The sequence below is a fragment of the Cariama cristata genome, unplaced genomic scaffold, assembly GCF_000690535.1.
Source record: "Cariama cristata isolate BGI_N322 unplaced genomic scaffold, ASM69053v1 scaffold14679, whole genome shotgun sequence".
Classification (NCBI taxonomy): domain Eukaryota; kingdom Metazoa; phylum Chordata; class Aves; order Cariamiformes; family Cariamidae; genus Cariama; species Cariama cristata.
The window spans coordinates 13,009-29,550 of NW_009635347.1; the positions used below are offsets into that span (position 1 = coordinate 13,009).

The 16,542-nt window shown below is 46.9% G+C and overlaps 1 protein-coding gene across 1 annotated transcript; it reads left to right on the plus strand.

Moving 5' to 3' along the window:
* Positions 1-11,477: 11,477 nt before the first annotated feature.
* Positions 11,478-16,361, plus strand: LOC104167292 (cytochrome P450 4A5-like). The gene is made up of 8 exons (XM_009707514.1): positions 11,478-11,663; positions 12,554-12,695; positions 13,392-13,436; positions 14,102-14,229; positions 14,665-14,789; positions 14,884-15,035; positions 15,238-15,344; positions 16,167-16,361. Exons 1-8 carry the CDS (start codon positions 11,478-11,480, stop codon positions 16,359-16,361), a joined length of 1,080 nt encoding a protein of 359 aa, XP_009705816.1.
* The last annotated feature ends 181 nt before the right edge of the window (positions 16,362-16,542 follow it).

The following is a 16,542-nucleotide window of genomic DNA, read 5'->3' on the forward strand; positions in this document are numbered from 1 at the left end:
GACGGGCCGGGGAACATCTGCTGTTCCCACCAGCTTCCTCACCAAATCCTACCTTCGCACTCACGTCCTGGCCAAATCCGTGACCATGCACAGCCCTGCTCTGTTGTCAGCACCTTCCTCAGTGCCTAGAGGTCAGCCCTCCTCTCCTGCATCAGGGACAGCCCGTGGCAGACCTCTTTCTCTCTTCTCACGCTCAATGTGTCTCTGTTTTGTTGAAAGCACTGATTCCAGTTTGGGCTCTGAAATTCTGCCTAAACTGCAAAATATTCTGTAATTTTTGTGTTAATAAACCAATAATTATTCCTGTAACAGCAGCTGCATTGGTTTTTATTGCTGATGCTTGCCCGCTTTGTCACAAATACGGTGCAGAACCCCTTTAGAAATGGGAGATGGAGAGGAAACCCATGAGCAGCAAGAGACAACTCTGGGGTGTCCAGCCCGGCTCCTGCCCGCAGGTGTCCATCCGCAGCCAACGCAGCATCTCCTTTCATGAGCAACCCTTTAAGAGAGGTCCAATGTGCAATCTTCATTTAAAGCTGCAAGGGAGGAGTTGAGATCATTAAAAAGATTTTTTCTCTTTTTTTTTTTTTTTTATTTTTCCATTTTCCTAAGCTGATAAAGTTACGAGAGTTGTATGCTTGAGGTACACCGGAGGACACTAGTGAGCTGTTCTCTGCCTCTGCAGGAATCATTATTGGGGTAGAAAGTGTCAAATTGGGAAATCCCAAATGCTGCTGTTGCAATTAGTGTCGTGGTGACATCGACTGCCGTTCCAGCAATGTGAGCAGGCTGCTGTGTGGTAAGACAGCCGCTGACTTCATACAGTTCTCATCTGCAGAGATAAGGCAGATAGAAAGCCAGGGGAGGAAAGAGGAGGACCTTTTTGTGGGATACACTGTGCTACACTATCAACACTGCGAGCCCAGTCACTGGTGAACCCCATTAACAGAAGGTCATATCAAACATAAGGTTTTGTCCGATTTTAATTTTAAATACACAAAAGGTGCCCATAATAAATAGTAGAGACAATACAAATAATAATACAAATAGCTTCGGTCATCTCTCACTCTGAGCACGTCACCAACCCACTGCAAATGTCACACCAAAGGTGCCCTCAGAACAGCTGTAATTGAGAAGGTGGAAAAACCAGGCCAGTGAACTGTGCAAAGAGCCCCTCTGCTGCATCGCTCGTACCCCCTCTAACCAGAGCTGTATCCACAGCTAAGGCCAAGCCCCCCACTAGTCCCTTCTGTGTCCTCTCCACTTACCTCTGTGCCAGCACATCCAGCCACCATCAATAAAACCTGTCTGCCGTGGGGTGCTCACTTAGCCAAGCAGCCTCGAGAAGACACATCCATCAGCCAGCTTCACCTCTGATCTCTATACCTCATGGTCCTCCAAGCACCTAAGCCACAAATTAGTTTCTATGAGCAAAACCTCCAGGTTGTCCTGAAGCAACTGCTGTGATTTGGTAATATCCCATTTCAGAAGAAACAGTAAAAGAAAGAAATCACCTATGTGCATGGGTAACACGAAGGACATGACTGCATCATCCAGCTTCACCCTGAATTCAGTCACAACTTTGTTAAGCCTGAGTACACAAAAAAAACCCCAAAAGATTCCCACCCTGCCATGGATTTGCACCCATAGCTTGCGAGGAGAAAAACTTGGGTCACTCCATATCCTGGAATAAGTCAAAGGAAAGCAATTTTTTATCTCCTCCTGATGAGGCTGTGGTCCAGGAGAAAAGCAGTAAATGCACTTGGCTCAAAGTTGCTCAGTCACAACATCTAGTGATATGGCAAGCAATAAGTTGATAAAAGCCAGTTTCTTCAGTTGTGTTCAATCATATTTTAAGGTCACTGGGTAAAAGCTCATCGTGTGAAAGGTGCAAACTCACCTCGCCTCAGTTACTAAACCGGGGCTGTTCCAGCTACAGCAGTTGAGGAGCTACGAGTCAGGGGTGATGCCAATATTCCCATGAAATCCACAGTCATCCTTGCATGCTGAACAGACCCAGCGCGGTGGAGCTCAGCATAGCAGAACCGTGCAAAGACCTGTCACAGCAACAGCAGGAGTGCTATGGGTGAAGCACGAATGGAAATGGCTGTGTATGAAAGCGCTAGAAGGAATGACGTACAGCAAAGATTGTAAAAATGGCCCCTATCAGTGACGAAGGACACAAGTGACAGCAGTAAAACTGGTGAACCCTGATGAAAGCGTTGTTTATATCAAGGCAGGTGGCACCGGTGCCAAGAAGGCCACAGTGCAGATGGCTCACCAGCAGAAGACCTGTGCTCTGGTGGTAGGAGGATGGAGCAAGGTTGCATCACCTTGTACCTGCCATTTCTCTCCCTGGCTTTAATGGTTTGTAACCCCTTAATTTACCATTTCAAATGAGACCTGAGCTATAGATTGGCACCCGATGAACTGAAGTAGTACAGAACCTACAGGAAAGATGAGGTGCCAATCAAGCTCCTTTCGTCTCTCCTCCTGTGCTGAGACCTGAAGCAGTTTGTGATCAGACCCAGACCACCACAGCCAGAGACTGAATGAACAAAAACGGCCACAAATGAAGCTGACCCTGGGCTGTGACCCACCAGAAACTCCTTTGCTTCTTATGCCCACAGAAAATCTACCCATGGGAACTATTTTATGAGGCCATGAAAACACACAGACACCCCACTGGTGGGAACAGAAGTAATTTACAAGTGCAATTTAAAATTCACACCCAGAGTTTGCAAATAACAGAGGATTTAAAGCTAAAGAAAGGCTTAGTGGCACCAGATATCTGCATTCAGTGCTTAAGTTTGACGTGCAGGGCTGCGCAGAGTGCAAGCCGACGATGTGAGAGGACAACCTTTTGCTGTTATCATCACCTTGAGAAAGCAGCCGGAGAGCATCTGCCAGACCAGGCAGTCCATGCATCCTCAGCGCCAGGAGCCATCGGCAGTGCTGGAAGCATCCCTGAGCCTCGTCCCTCCTGCACGCACCTTCATGAGTCCATCCTGCTTATTGAGAGCACTATGGCTGCTTGGAAAGGGTTTGCAGGAAGACCTACTATTTTTTAGGCAAAAGACTTGAAAATCTGTGATATTGAATTGATAATTTTAAAAATGAATAACTTAAACAATTTTTAAAAAAATTCATTTAAAAAAATAAAACTTACAGCAACTTCTCATGGAAGAGCATGAACGGAGCTTGGGAAAGTGAGGAGCTCAGAGGGCAACCTGAACCATTGGGGTTACCCCACTTCCTTAGCTGGTCTGGGTGGGTAAGCAGGGATTTCAAAATATGGCAGATTATTTTATACGCTGTACCATCTGGCGAAAAAGCACATGAAAAAACAAGCATCAGACTTCAGTCTAACCCAATTATTATTTTCTGGGCTCAAAAGCAGAAGAGATTCAAAATGCCATTTCTCTTTTCAAACTTCTTCTTCCTTTGAAAACCAGGACTTTTGGAAGGTAAAGTCTCCCAGGAAGAAAAATATTTTCTTGAGAAAAAATCAGAAACTTGTTGAACGCCATATTATAATCTGAATGGTGATGCTACTCCCTTCCTTTGTAATGAATTCCACCAAAAGAACAAATCTGAACTTATAATGAGAAATACGTATTTTGAAAATACATTCAAGCTTATACGTAAAAGCAGTCCTTGTCAAATGGCAGCTCAATCAGCATGCAGTCTTAGCTGTTGCTCTCATTTATATACATAAGGATCAGGACTCTATAAAGTAAAATGAAAATGGGATTTCTCAGTAAATGTGTTTTTCCATGTGCTTTCTCATCTCTATTCCCTGCCTTTCAGCAATGTTGGCTTTCCACCTATGCAAGGAAAACTGAATTGCAGTTCAACTTATTTTCGCTTCCAAGTTAATCCAGTTTATTTCAGCCTGAGCCAGCTTCTCTCAAAGAAGCAAGAACGTCAGCATAATGGTACGGCAGCTGCTTTGTAGGGGATGCTCACTGCGGCTGGAGCCGCAGCGCCGGGGCAGCCCGGGCAAACATGGTCCAGCTGCTTGTCCCCTCTTCAAACGCGAGGTGCAGCTCTCGAGTTGAAATTAGAGATATCCCTGCAATGGAGAGAGAAAGAGTACGCTGCTTAAAATGAAAAAATGTTATAAAACTGTGAGACACCGCAAGCTCTTTGAAGGGTGGTGGTACCAGAATACAAAATTCTCTTGACAAATTGAAAAACTGCTGAAGTGAACGGGATGCGAGTCCATAAGTGCAAGCCCAAAGCACAAGAGCAGGCACAGCCATTGCACAGAACCAAGAGCAAAAATGACTGATAGGCAGCAATCTCTCCAAAAGGTATTTTGTAGATATAGAGGCTGACAAAGATAATACGAATCAATAATATCCTGCTGTTGTAATCAAAGCAAACATCATACCTGGACACACAAATACAAATATTTCTCAAAAAATTTTCGCTTGCCTCTCCTTTCACTAGATGAAATGAGACAGTGTCCTTCAACCCTAAATATAAAGGCAACTGCATTTACTCCAAAATGTACCTTGCCTACATATTCTAAAGTGTAAAATGAGAAAATTTTTAATCAAAATAGCTGAAGTCACTAGAAGTAAATGACATGCATCTCTATATTGGATTCAATTTTCTTTTAAAGATAAGATTTGAAAAAAATACCATCTAAAAAAGAGTGGATGAACCTTGACATGCAAATGGGAAAGATTAAAGCAAGGATATCTGATGAGCCAGAGCACAAGGCTGAAATCATGGTGTACACACTGAAAGGGAGTAAGTAAAAGGGCATCAAACTAGAGGAACTTGGCATAACAGTCCTCATGTCAATAAATGGCAGCTGATAAATTACGTTTAGGTAGATACAGATTACATAGCATAAAGCACTCCCTAAGGTTTCTTAAGACTTGACATAGGTTGCCTGGGGAATCTGTATTTTCAGAGGTTTTAAGAGTGGGTCACCGTTTTTGCTGCATAATCCAAAAGCCCAAAGAAGGCAGTGAATGTGGTGAGAGGCTACCGCAGGGTACCTCTGGTCTGCTTTTTGGGAGCGGACTGAGTTGGGGATAGAGGAAAGGCTGCACTGCTGCTTTCCCAACTGGATCGTCCAACATGTGAATGTTCCTGGCTCTGGGATTCAAGAGCCAGGCTGCTTCTGCCTTCACTCTGTTCAGTCGTTATCCCTGCCATGTCTTTTAGGATCTGCTAAAAATCTGCCTTTTCATATCATGTACCCAAACCCAGCATCAGATCTGTGCACAAATCTCTCCTTGGTGCTAACACCCTCCGAGGCCAAGAGCTAGAGTCACACTTTTCTAAATAATGTCACACCTGGCAGCTCAGCTCCCGATCTCCCTGAGCCACACGGGTCAGCACTGCACGCCAGGCCAGCCAGCCTGCATCCCTCGTCCCACATCCTGCAACCCACATCCCGCATCCAGCATCATCCCACATCCTGCATCTTGCATCCCACATCCTATATCTCATATCCTGTGTCCCGCATCCAGCATCATCCAACATCTTGCATCCTGCGTCTTCCATCTCTCCTCTGCTTTTGAACTGGAGAGCTGGGCTGAGGCTGCAACAGGGCTTCTGGGGCAACTGTGTCCCAGTGCCAGAGTGAGTCAGATCTTTCCAGAATGTAATTTCTGAGAGCACCTCCCCGCTGTTACCTTTCCCCTCCTACATATTAGAGACACGGTGGTAATAAAAAGACCTGGTCACGTGGGATGTATATCTCAGAGCAGTACAGACAGTCAAGGACTAGATGCAGAGAGGTTACCTCATTCTTTAATGCTTCCCTACTTTCTGCAGAAAGGGTAATTGCAAAGATGATGAGCTGACCTTGGACTGCCTAATTCAGACCTTCAGATAACTAATTTAACAAGAACTTGTGAGAGGGGCTATGCAGGGTGCAACAGGAGAAGTCTTTGTTTCGGTTGAAAAAGATCTTGGATTTTTCTCATTGCTACAGCTTGGTCTTTCAATAACAGCAGAGCAAAGATGGCATCTGCTCATGCAGTTATTCCTTTTCCCACAGAGATTGTCATAATAGCCGTACAGCCACATCCTGGTGACGTGAAGGGTACCCATCCATAGCTGTCTGGCAGTGGTACATTCTCGCACTCTGCCAAGCACAGCGAGAGCAGCTTCCTCGCACTGCTGGGGGATACAGTCCCTGCACAGGACCCACGCTGCTCTCCAAGCAAACCCATTATCAGATGGTACCAACAATTTCTATCTAAACCCCACTGGGATTTTACACTGGAAGAGGCCTGTGAATTAAGTAAGTATTGCAACAGATTTGTAAGACAGCTGTATTAAATACTTCCAGATATAAATTCATCCTTGAGACATGTGTGGTCAGATGGGATCCAGACAACTCACGTTACTGTGCAACACTTGCTGGGCTCTTGCCATGATTTCCTCATATATCATGTGTTTGGAAGCTTGAAACATTATATATTTTTTTTTTTGCATTACAGCTACATTTAATCTGTCAGCACTAAGCACTGCAGGAACACACAGGGACAGGTGGGCCTGGACTCTTCTTCCTATCTGAATAAACACAGGGACAATTGGGGAAAGCAGCTGCTGCAAGGTCACACTCTGGGGCATTTGCCACCTAATTTTCACCTGCTCCGTAAACCAGCTCTTCTGCAATGAATGCCAACAGTAAGAGTTAAATCAGTGAGGAAGGTCCTCTCCTTCTTCTGTTTAGGTAACTACATTGTGTGGAAAAATTCCCAAGACCCTGAAAGTAACTTCCACAGCCTGATGTGTCTATGGTTGTGGTATGGGATGGGAACTCTTCAGTGTAACGCTGGGGTTTTTTTTACGCTTATGGCCTGTCCTGTCACGGCATACACTGCCATCATGTGGGGATCCACAGCACCGAGCCAACCGTTCAGAGGCTCTTTGCAAACATAGGGCAACCTTCAAAGTGTCCTTCAACACCCAACCGTAGTTTTGCCAGCCTCAGATGTCCAGAAGGTCAAGCCAAGCCTCTGTTCACCCTGCCAATGTCCCCAGACCTCTGTGGCTATCAGCAGATCCTTGCAGCTGCTTTTTCATGTTGAGATCTTCTTTCGGAGGCTCTGTACTTCAGCTGGGACACCTGGGCACAACTGGGCTGTAGGTTCTTCTGGTGCTGAGCAGACTGTTTCTGGCCTTGTCCCAATCCCTTATGATGACCAGACCACTGCTGTCCCCTTTCACTTTTCTCCACTTGTGGCTCTGAGGCCACTTCATTCTCCCTTTTGAACCTCCATGGTTTCTCCTCCTGCAAAAAACCCTGAGTTATCTTCCCCAGGTTGTGCTAAAGAGTGTCAGACAAAATGTTCATGGCCTCTGTTGCTATGAAATCTCTGAAATACTTGAGAAAGACGTTTCTTTCCCCTCCACCGGTGAAACAGAAAATGCAGAGGTTGGAGCCTGGATTAGGCACCCAGTTTTGCTATCAGCCAAGCTTAGATTCTTGCTCCAAATCCCCATAAATGTGGGTTTAGCCACTCTGTCCCCTACGTTCCCTCCCCATCAGCTCAACACTTGACATCTCACTTGACCTTCAGGACAACCCATGTCCCCTTGACTCCATGCTCAACAGTCGTTACTGGTTATTAAATAACTGTCAGGGAGCCAGATGGGTAAAATTCCACCCTGCTCAGTAACCCACGGTCAAACCCATTGTCTGGGGACTCTGTCAACAGTGAGAATTTCTGTGTTGTTATAAAAGTTTCATCTGCGGCTGTGTCAGCGACTCCGGCCTGGCTTCTCCACCTGTGGGTCTTGGGGGATTTCTGAGTTATTTTGTAGGTCACTGCTGAAAGGTGCTGTCCGGATCCAGATCAGACAGTCTAGTAATTGGGCAGGTGCCACGGGACACGCCAAAACAACTCCACTAACACTGACCAAAAGCTCAACCCCCAACACTGCCTATTTTCCTTGTACGGACCTTGGAAGGCACCCAACTACAGGACATTGCTGCATTTATGAGTGTTCTGCAGGTCTTCACACGAGGGACTCACAGTAGCAATCCCACCTTCCAATGTCTTCAGTCCCATGGAACTCCCCTTCTCCTGCCTCCCACCCATAGTCACGGGCAAGGCCAGAGAAGAGGCTAGTTGTTTAGGTATTATTTCCTAGAGAAGGGTCTCTGAAAGAGCCTAAAGGGCATTTTAGAGCTGGTTGATGGGAAAAAAAACCTGGAGGAGGGACAGCTTTGGGACAGAGTCCATGACGCACTGGAGATAGGGAATGGGGTCCTTGTAGCATACACCACCTCAACCTAACTTCAAGGTTAATCTCAAGCATCATGGCAGACCTGTTTGAACTCTCACTGTGACCTCATCTGATAACAAGAGACAGTGCAGGGTAACATTTCTCTCCTCACATCCTTCACCTGCCCAGTGTGTTTAGGTCAGCCCCACATTTTGAAGGCAGCTTGCAGAGCCATTGATCTGGCTCAGGCAGCCCAAAAGTGGCTCCTTGTGCTGCATGTTCATCCTTCTCCTCCTCCTCAGATAGGGAAGAAGCATCAGCAGGAGCTTCCCGATCAACTGCAACCCAAACACTTCCCAGCCAGCCGGCCAACCAGCCTGCACGAGCTCCTCTCCTGATGGGAAGCCCATTAATCACAGTGCTGCAGGACAAGTGGAGGATCATAGGAAGAGCTAGAGGTACTAGATATGTCTCCTACACCTTCCATGGCTGTTAAGCCCCTGGAGTCAGGTGCTCCTGCTCAGGAGTGTGAAGTTATCATGGCAGATCAGGTCCCTCTTGCTCTGGCTACAGCCAATGCCTTCCCTAAGCAATGTCTAACCTGACAGACTGCAGCCTTCTGCCTCATAAAGAACAACCTTTAGCTCTCTGAACTTTTGCACAGATCCATCTGGCTCAGCATAATGAGATACACTTAGGTTCATGAAGATGGCCAAGTGTGTGAAAAGCTAACGCGGTTCAGTGCCTGCCAGGGATGTTCTCCAAGGCAACACAAGGAGTCTTGGTGTGTTCTTTGAATTTTTAAATTGTTGATGGGTGTGGCTGTAATGACTTACCAGGCTCTGGCCCAAAGGAGGCAGCATGTCAGCAACTGATGGGGAGAAAGCAGGATGACAAATGCCAGTTGGAGAATATAACTCCTCCTTCCTCTTCTTCCCAATCTGAAGAGCCAGAGACACCATCTTAATGTAAGTTACAGGGGTCCAGTTCAGGGGACAGTCACACTGGGGAGCTGAAGAAATGTGCTAGGACAGGGCTCAAGCAGCCAAAGCACCCACATCTGGGGAGATATGAGATCTTCAGCTGTTGTCATTGGCTCTTTCCAATGCATCTTCCCGCCATGCTAACAAAAGCCCAGTGCCACACAGACAGCTGTAGGGTTGACTGGATCACCTTATCCCAACTGAGAAACTTACACAATCACTATTTCTAGAGAAATACTGAAGAAACTTAAGTGTTATAGACAATTTGGCAGACTAGCAAATGGGTATTTTCAGCCCAGGAACAGACTAACAGTAGATCATAGAGTTGATGTCTTTCAAGAGAAAAGTGTGTTTCTAGAGCAGTCTTCTGCTACCGGCATGCAGAAGCAATGGACAGAGCCCCTCTTCAGTCCAAACTTTAGTAGGCATCTGGACACACGTGGTAGGAGCTGGCTGTTAGCTAGCTGACATGCCCAGTGCCTTTGGTACCCTGGGTACCCACAATGGCAGGTGTCTCAATGTCAACATTCTCATCCCATTTTATGTGGAAATGTCCAGGCTGCCAACTTGAGGATGCAAACCCAGAAGTGAACAAGGAGCTCTGAAAACATCGTCACTGCTGGAGCTGGAGGCCACTGTTAGAAACTGCTACTTAGAACACATCATGCCCAAGCATTTGCAAAATATCTTATCACCACCTGAGAACTAGGTGATGATGTGCACGACAGAGACCTCATACCACAGTTGCTAATGGCAGCAGGGGAATCGATGTTCACCCAGAAAATCCACAGCTGAGCTCCCAAGAGGAGAGAGAAGCAGTGGGATGCACAGGTAAACATCCCTCCAAGGGACATGAATGTGGAGCCACCTGAACCCGCAGGGTCCTTCTGTGAACTGTTCAGCTGCGAGGTTCGGTGTTTGTAGGGCACTGAGCATCCTCCAGCTGTGTGGCAGGGAGGACAAATCCTCTCTCTTGCAAGGACCCGCAGGTAATATTGCAGTGCCTGTGCTGGACAGAGGGTCAGGTTGAGTCTTCCTACTCCGTGCACTAGTTTGCCTCGCTGTGAAGAGAATAAAAAGCCATGCTGAATTAGGTTGTGCATTTCGGCAAGGGAATCTGCACAGGTGTGAAGTAAAACTGCCCATGCGGCAGTTTCCAGCCCAAGTCCTCCACCAGCCCTGCAATTCCCTCCAAGTTATTCCAGGCTTCTGCACCTATGGGATGTGAGCCCAGGTAACCAGCAGGATCTGCTCAGGGATTGCTAGAAAGGGTCCTACCTGGCGCCCAACCAAGCACTGCATTGGAGAGGTAAATGTGGTGATGTGGAGACTTTTTTGGAGGATGGTGAGATGCCATGTAGACAGGGGAAGGAGGACTCACCAGAACTGTAGAGAGAACATGACCTTACCATCATGCCTCCCTACCAGACTAGACATGCCCTCAATCTTGCTACAGCTCATTTTATTGCTCTGCTGCTCTCCCTCTCCATGACTTAGCTATTGACCGTGGTAATTCTTCTGGGCAGCAGTTTTGTCTCCTGGCTTGTCTATGGCAGAATTGACTTAGCAATTGACCGTGGTAATTCTTCTGGGCAGCGGTTTTGTCTCCTGGCTTGTCTATGGCAGAATCTCTTGGAGAACAGAGCCACGGTCCCTTGTGTGTTGATTAGGTTATATCTGTTTTCTCGACTATAGTCCGGCGTTGCTGTGTGATGCTGCAGTCACTCAGAGCGCTGCTTTTGCAGCTGAAGGCAGCTGGATCCATCCAGTCCATGTGTTGAGCAGAGGTGGCCCTTTTGTCCCTCACTTCACACAGGGAGATGAACACCTTCCAGACCTGAATTGGCTGAGGGCAGCACGGAGCTCAGCTACAACCCAAGCCTGGCTACCTCTCACCTCCTCCCTCCTATGGCTTCGTCCACCTAGGCACGGATGACTGCGAGTGCTTTCACTCACTGCTGGGGTGCATAGGACTTCAAAGAAAACAGGAGATACGTACAGGTTGTTTGTTAACAAGCTGCCTCCATCCACAGGTTGCTGGAAGCGGGTCAAAGGGTGAGTGGGAGCAGCAGGCAACCAGGCTGCCGGCCAAACTGACTCATTGTTTACAGTGATGTTTCTGCTGCTATAAATTTCTGCCAGCAGCGCTTCACTAGGCTCAGGTCCAGCAGAGCAGGAGGGAGAGGATTTTTGCCTGCCCCTATCTCCCCATCAGGCACAGGCTTGAGAGGAGCAGAAGAGGAGCAGGCAGGAGAAGGCAGTGTCAGGCATCGCGAACGCAGGGTCAGCATGGCATCTCTGCTGGACAACATAGCCAGACCTTCTGTGGTCGTTCTGCAGCTGTCTGTGGTGCTTGGTGTAATCTTCGTGCTGCTGAAGGTGGTCCACTTCTACCAGAAGAGGAAGAAACTCATCAAAGCTCTGGAGACGTTCCCTGGACCCCCAAAACACTGGCTCTATGGCCACAATCACTTGGTAAGGAGGGAGCTGGGCTCAGTCAGGGTGGGTTTGCACCAGGAACCGTGCAAGGTATCAGCCAGGATGAGAGGAAGCACTGGGTGGGTGTGCATGTCCCCTGCTTGTGTCCCTTCATACAGGAGAGGACCTCTGCACAGGGAGTGCCAAGACATCTGCAGGGCAGGCAGAAAGGGTGTCTGGATACGAGATGTGTGTTATTTGGTAAAAAACACAGCCATGTTGCTTTCGATCGTGTGCTTAAACATGGAGTTAGGTGACTTCTGGGACTTTCATGAAATTATTTAAATATAAGCAACCAGAAAATGTCTCTCTTCTGTGTCAAACCTTCTACCAGTAGGTCTCTCCCCCTACAGCTACTTAAGAAGACATCGCCACAAAAGCAGGGCATTTTATTGCAGCCATTTTCATCCTTCTATAGTGAAGATATCTTTGTTTTCACATTGCATGCTCACCTTGCACTGCTGAATTTAAAGAACAGGTGTGTAACAGCCTTGGTCCTCCTGGTCTGTTCACCGAGCATCCTGACATTGGCCACGCCAGCTGTAGCTCCCAGGTGTGACACCAAGTCGCTCCAAGCCCAGGCTGTCCTAACACGGCTCGACTGCAGTTGTAGCCCAGCTAGGGACTCTCCATGGAGCTGCCTTGTGCTGCGGGGATGTGGCAGCTCAGGCAGCTTTGCCACCTGTACACGGTCCCTTTGCCATGCCCAGCATCTCCTCCACCTGCAGTGTGGAAAGTCTGCCTGTGGCAAGTCCACCCACTCTCCATTTCCCAGGAGAGGATGTCTTACATGTGTTTTCCATGAGAGGGCAAGTTTAACTTCTGCTTTCCCTGGCGCATCCCTTTCTTTCTACCTGAATTCAGTCCCTGCTTAACTCTCATTGCAGATAACTGGCGATAAAATGTTACATCAGATTATGTCATGGGCAGAAGAATACCCCTATGCCTTTCCCAGATGGCTTGGACCAGTCCTGCCTTCTTTAGTAATCCACCATCCTGAATATGCCAAAACCATACTTGGCCAAACAGGTAAGTCTCTACATCGGGTTTTGGGAAATCATGTCCTTGACACTTCCCTACGTGAGAAACTTGCCTGGAGTCATCCTCTCTGCCTGCTTCTTTCACAGTTGTTGCAATTTCTCTTTTGCTCCACTTAGCAAACTCCCAGCCCACCCCAGGTTTAATGGAGCAATTTGTATTCTCATGCAAAACAGTGACCACATGCCTGTTCCTCCCAGTTCACTGTCTCCATTATCATTGATCTTATTGTCTTCTATGGCACCTATCACCACAATATCTGTGCCTCCCAGTAAACCCAGTATTATGGATGAGCTGGCATGGCAATGGCTCTCAGAAGACATCTTATGTCTTCTCCTCTGCTCCTTTCTGTGGAGCATCATGCTTATGAGTGACACATACATGGGCATCTCCAGTAACTCCCATCCATTATTCTCAATTTTGAGATCTGCCATGGCCATTTCTTTTCCACACACACTTTTCTTTATGCCTTTCTCAGGTTTCCTCAAGTCCACTGAGGTCATATTTGTAGAAGACTACTTTTAAACTCTAGCTTTAGTGGTAGAGTATTTTACATTTTGAAGTGAGACTAATTCTACATTGTGATTTAGAGGATAAACTCTACTGTCAATTTATCCCCAATTTTTTTTTTGTTATATTGAATTCATTAGCCATTCATACTGTTCTGGTATCTATTTTGTTTTACAGACCGCAAGTCCGAGGTACCCTACAAATTTGTAGTTCCCTGGATCGGTAAGTCGTTGTCTTCCATTACCCCTTTCAGCCGTATTGCACATTTCAGCGTCTTCTCTCTTGCCTTCCTTTATTTTGCTTTCTTCCATTCTAAAACCAGAGCTTGCAAATGGGAGGGTTGGTTTGAGTGTAAGCATTAGTACTGGTGGTGCCCACCTCGGCATGGAGTGCATTAGGTGGCTTCACCTTGGATCACGCACCCTGGCCTTCACAAAGCAACCTCTAATTTGCTCAGGGACTGAATGCTACCATGGGTAGCTGGGGTGAGACACACCGAGGGCAGGAGGGTGCATGGCTTGCACACAGCTTTGAGGTAGTCCTCCAGGGTCCTGCTAGCAACTGTAAGTGTGTGCTGCAAAAGGCACCCAAGTATTTCATTTAAGGCAGAAAAACCCAAAAGTCCAGCCATCATGGGTTTAGTTTCAGAGTAGATTAGGTGTGCGCAGCTGATTGCAGTGAAGGACATGTGGGTATGCTTCTTCTCCATCCAAAGAGCACTGCTGTGAACGGCCTCAGAAAGACTGGAGAAAAGGCCCCACCACCACCACTTCCCCTACCAGACCCTGCACGTTAGCCTGTCCTTGGCCAAAAGCAGTAGCAAGGCTGTCAGAGCTGTGATCGGAATCTGGAGGAGCTGATTGCGCCTTTGCTGTTTGTGTCTCCAGGGCAGGGGCTGTTGGTCTTGCATGGAACCAAATGGTTCCAGCATCGGAAGCTGCTCACCCCAGCCTTTTATTACAGCGTGCTGAAATCTTATGTGGCCCTGATGTCAGACTCAGTCAAAGTGATGCTGGTAAGAATCACCAGTTCTGCTACTTCTACCTTTCAGCTGTGCACGGGCAAAAAGAATCAGGTCTGGGAATGACTGAGAGAAAGAGACTGGACTTAGGTGGGTCCTAGAGTTTCATTGAACTTTTTGGGTAGTTTTGAAGTTCTGAAATTGCTCCCCTCACCTTCCTCTGGCCATTCCACTTTTATTCTCTCTTTCGTCTGCTTTCCAATCAAATCAACCACTGCTAGAACATCCTTTCCTATCCCAGTAATGGTAAGCCTGGAAAAAGAAATGCATAGAAGAGTTTGGTTAGATTCACAGAATATATAATGAACTAGGGCCTCTACTTGCAGAGAAGAAAGTAATTAGAAGTGTGAATCTGGGAAGAGGGATGGGAAAATATGACCTGATCATAGATGGTAGTCTGTCCCTCCTTACCCCTGTCTCCACCACTAGGATAAATGGGAAAAGAAGAATTCAGAGATGAAGTCAGTGGAGCTCTTTCAAGACGTCAGCTTGATGACGCTAGACAGCATCATGAAATGTGCCTTCAGTTATAATACCGACTGTCAGACTCAGAGGTCTGTGCCTGAACTTTCAAATTCTGGGAAAGCAAGTCCTCCTATTTCCCCACTCATGTTGCTAACACCAGCTTTAACCTTGGTCTCCTTACAGCAACTCAGACTATTATATCAGAGCCGTTTATGACCTGAGCTACCTCGTGAGCAATAGAGTCCAGACATTTTCTTACAAGGATATCTTCTACGACTGGACTCGCAAAGGCCGTGAGTTTCACGATGCCTGCAAGCTGGCCCACACCCACACAGGTATTTCTCCCCTCTCTCCCCAGCCCTGCCTCCCAGCTGAACCTCTCCCCCTCTTGCATCCAGAGCAGCTCAGAGGTGGGTTGCAGCATGCACTGGTCAGAGGGTTACACATTAAACAGAGTCCAAGGTGCTGATCGAGTGGACAAGTACATGATGTCTCTGGAGGGGCAGGATGCATCTAACCGGTCATTCTTCTATGCAGATAAGGTAATAAGAGAAAGAAAGATGTTGCTCTCCAGTGAGAAGGAACTTGACAAAATCCAGAAGAAGACACACATGGATTTTCTGGATATTCTTCTTTGTACCAAGGTGAATGTTTGAAATAATCATATCAAATACCAAAGAACATACCTGCGTGGCACTGAGGATGCATCAGCAGGGAGCTCATCACCCCTGGCTGGAGTTGCTGGCAACAGCTTCCCCACTGCAGATTTCCTAGTTCAGGGAAAGGTGGATTGAAAGGGAAGGAAATACAAATTTGTGAGATGCAGTGGCTGAACATAAATAGCTTGAGCAGACTTTCATCTTCCTTGTTCATTTTTATTGAGCACATTAATAGTTTAAAATAAGTGAGCTGTCAGAAACCAAAGAAGAATGAGATCTTTGGAAAGGTTACAAGGGGGCCAACTTGGCTGTAGTCCTCTCAGGAGATTTTGTTTCTTACCTTCTTTAGTTTTACTTTCACACACATCGGAAGATACTCTGGATAGAAGTTTCCATTTTGGTGTTCAAGAAGGACATACACGCTGTGCTTACTCTGTTCTTCTGGAGCCGCTGCTTTCTTTTGTGTCTCAATCTGAAACAAAAGTCATCCGGAGCAAACTACTGAAAAATGTAACAGGGACTCTTGGTAGGCGATCAAATAGGGTATCCTTCTGAAGGGCTGGGAACTGATATCCCACCAAAGCCCAACTCTGTAACTCTGTTGACTGCAGAGTCGGCAATCAGCAGGTCTGACTGTTCTGACACATATTGGATGTATTTTCTACTGACTTACTTCCTGATGTACAGGAAGATACAAGAGGCACCAAATTTGGCCCTTCTTCATCAGCATTCAGGGTTATTTTCATACCCAAAGAAGCAAGTCCAATTAACGTGCATTTATGAATGATATGCCCTCCTCTTTGTTAGGATGCAAATGGAGTTGGTCTATCTGATGAGGACCTGCGTGCTGAGGTGGACACGTTCATGTTTGCGGGTCACGATACCACGGCCAGCGGGATCTCCTGGCTCTTGTACTGCCTGTCGTTACATCCAGAGTACCAGCAACGGTGCAGGGAGGAGATCCAGGGCATCTTGGGAGACCGAGATACCATTGAGTGGTGAGCTAGGGCTTCTTATTCCTTTACTTTGAACCCTTTTCACTTATCCTTTAAGGCTTTTGACATGGTCACCCTCCAAAATCCTTTTCTCTATAATGGTGAGGTATTGATTTGATGGGTGGATGTTCAGTGGATGAGAAATTAGTTAGGTGATCACATCTAGAGGGTAGTGGTCAATGGCTCAA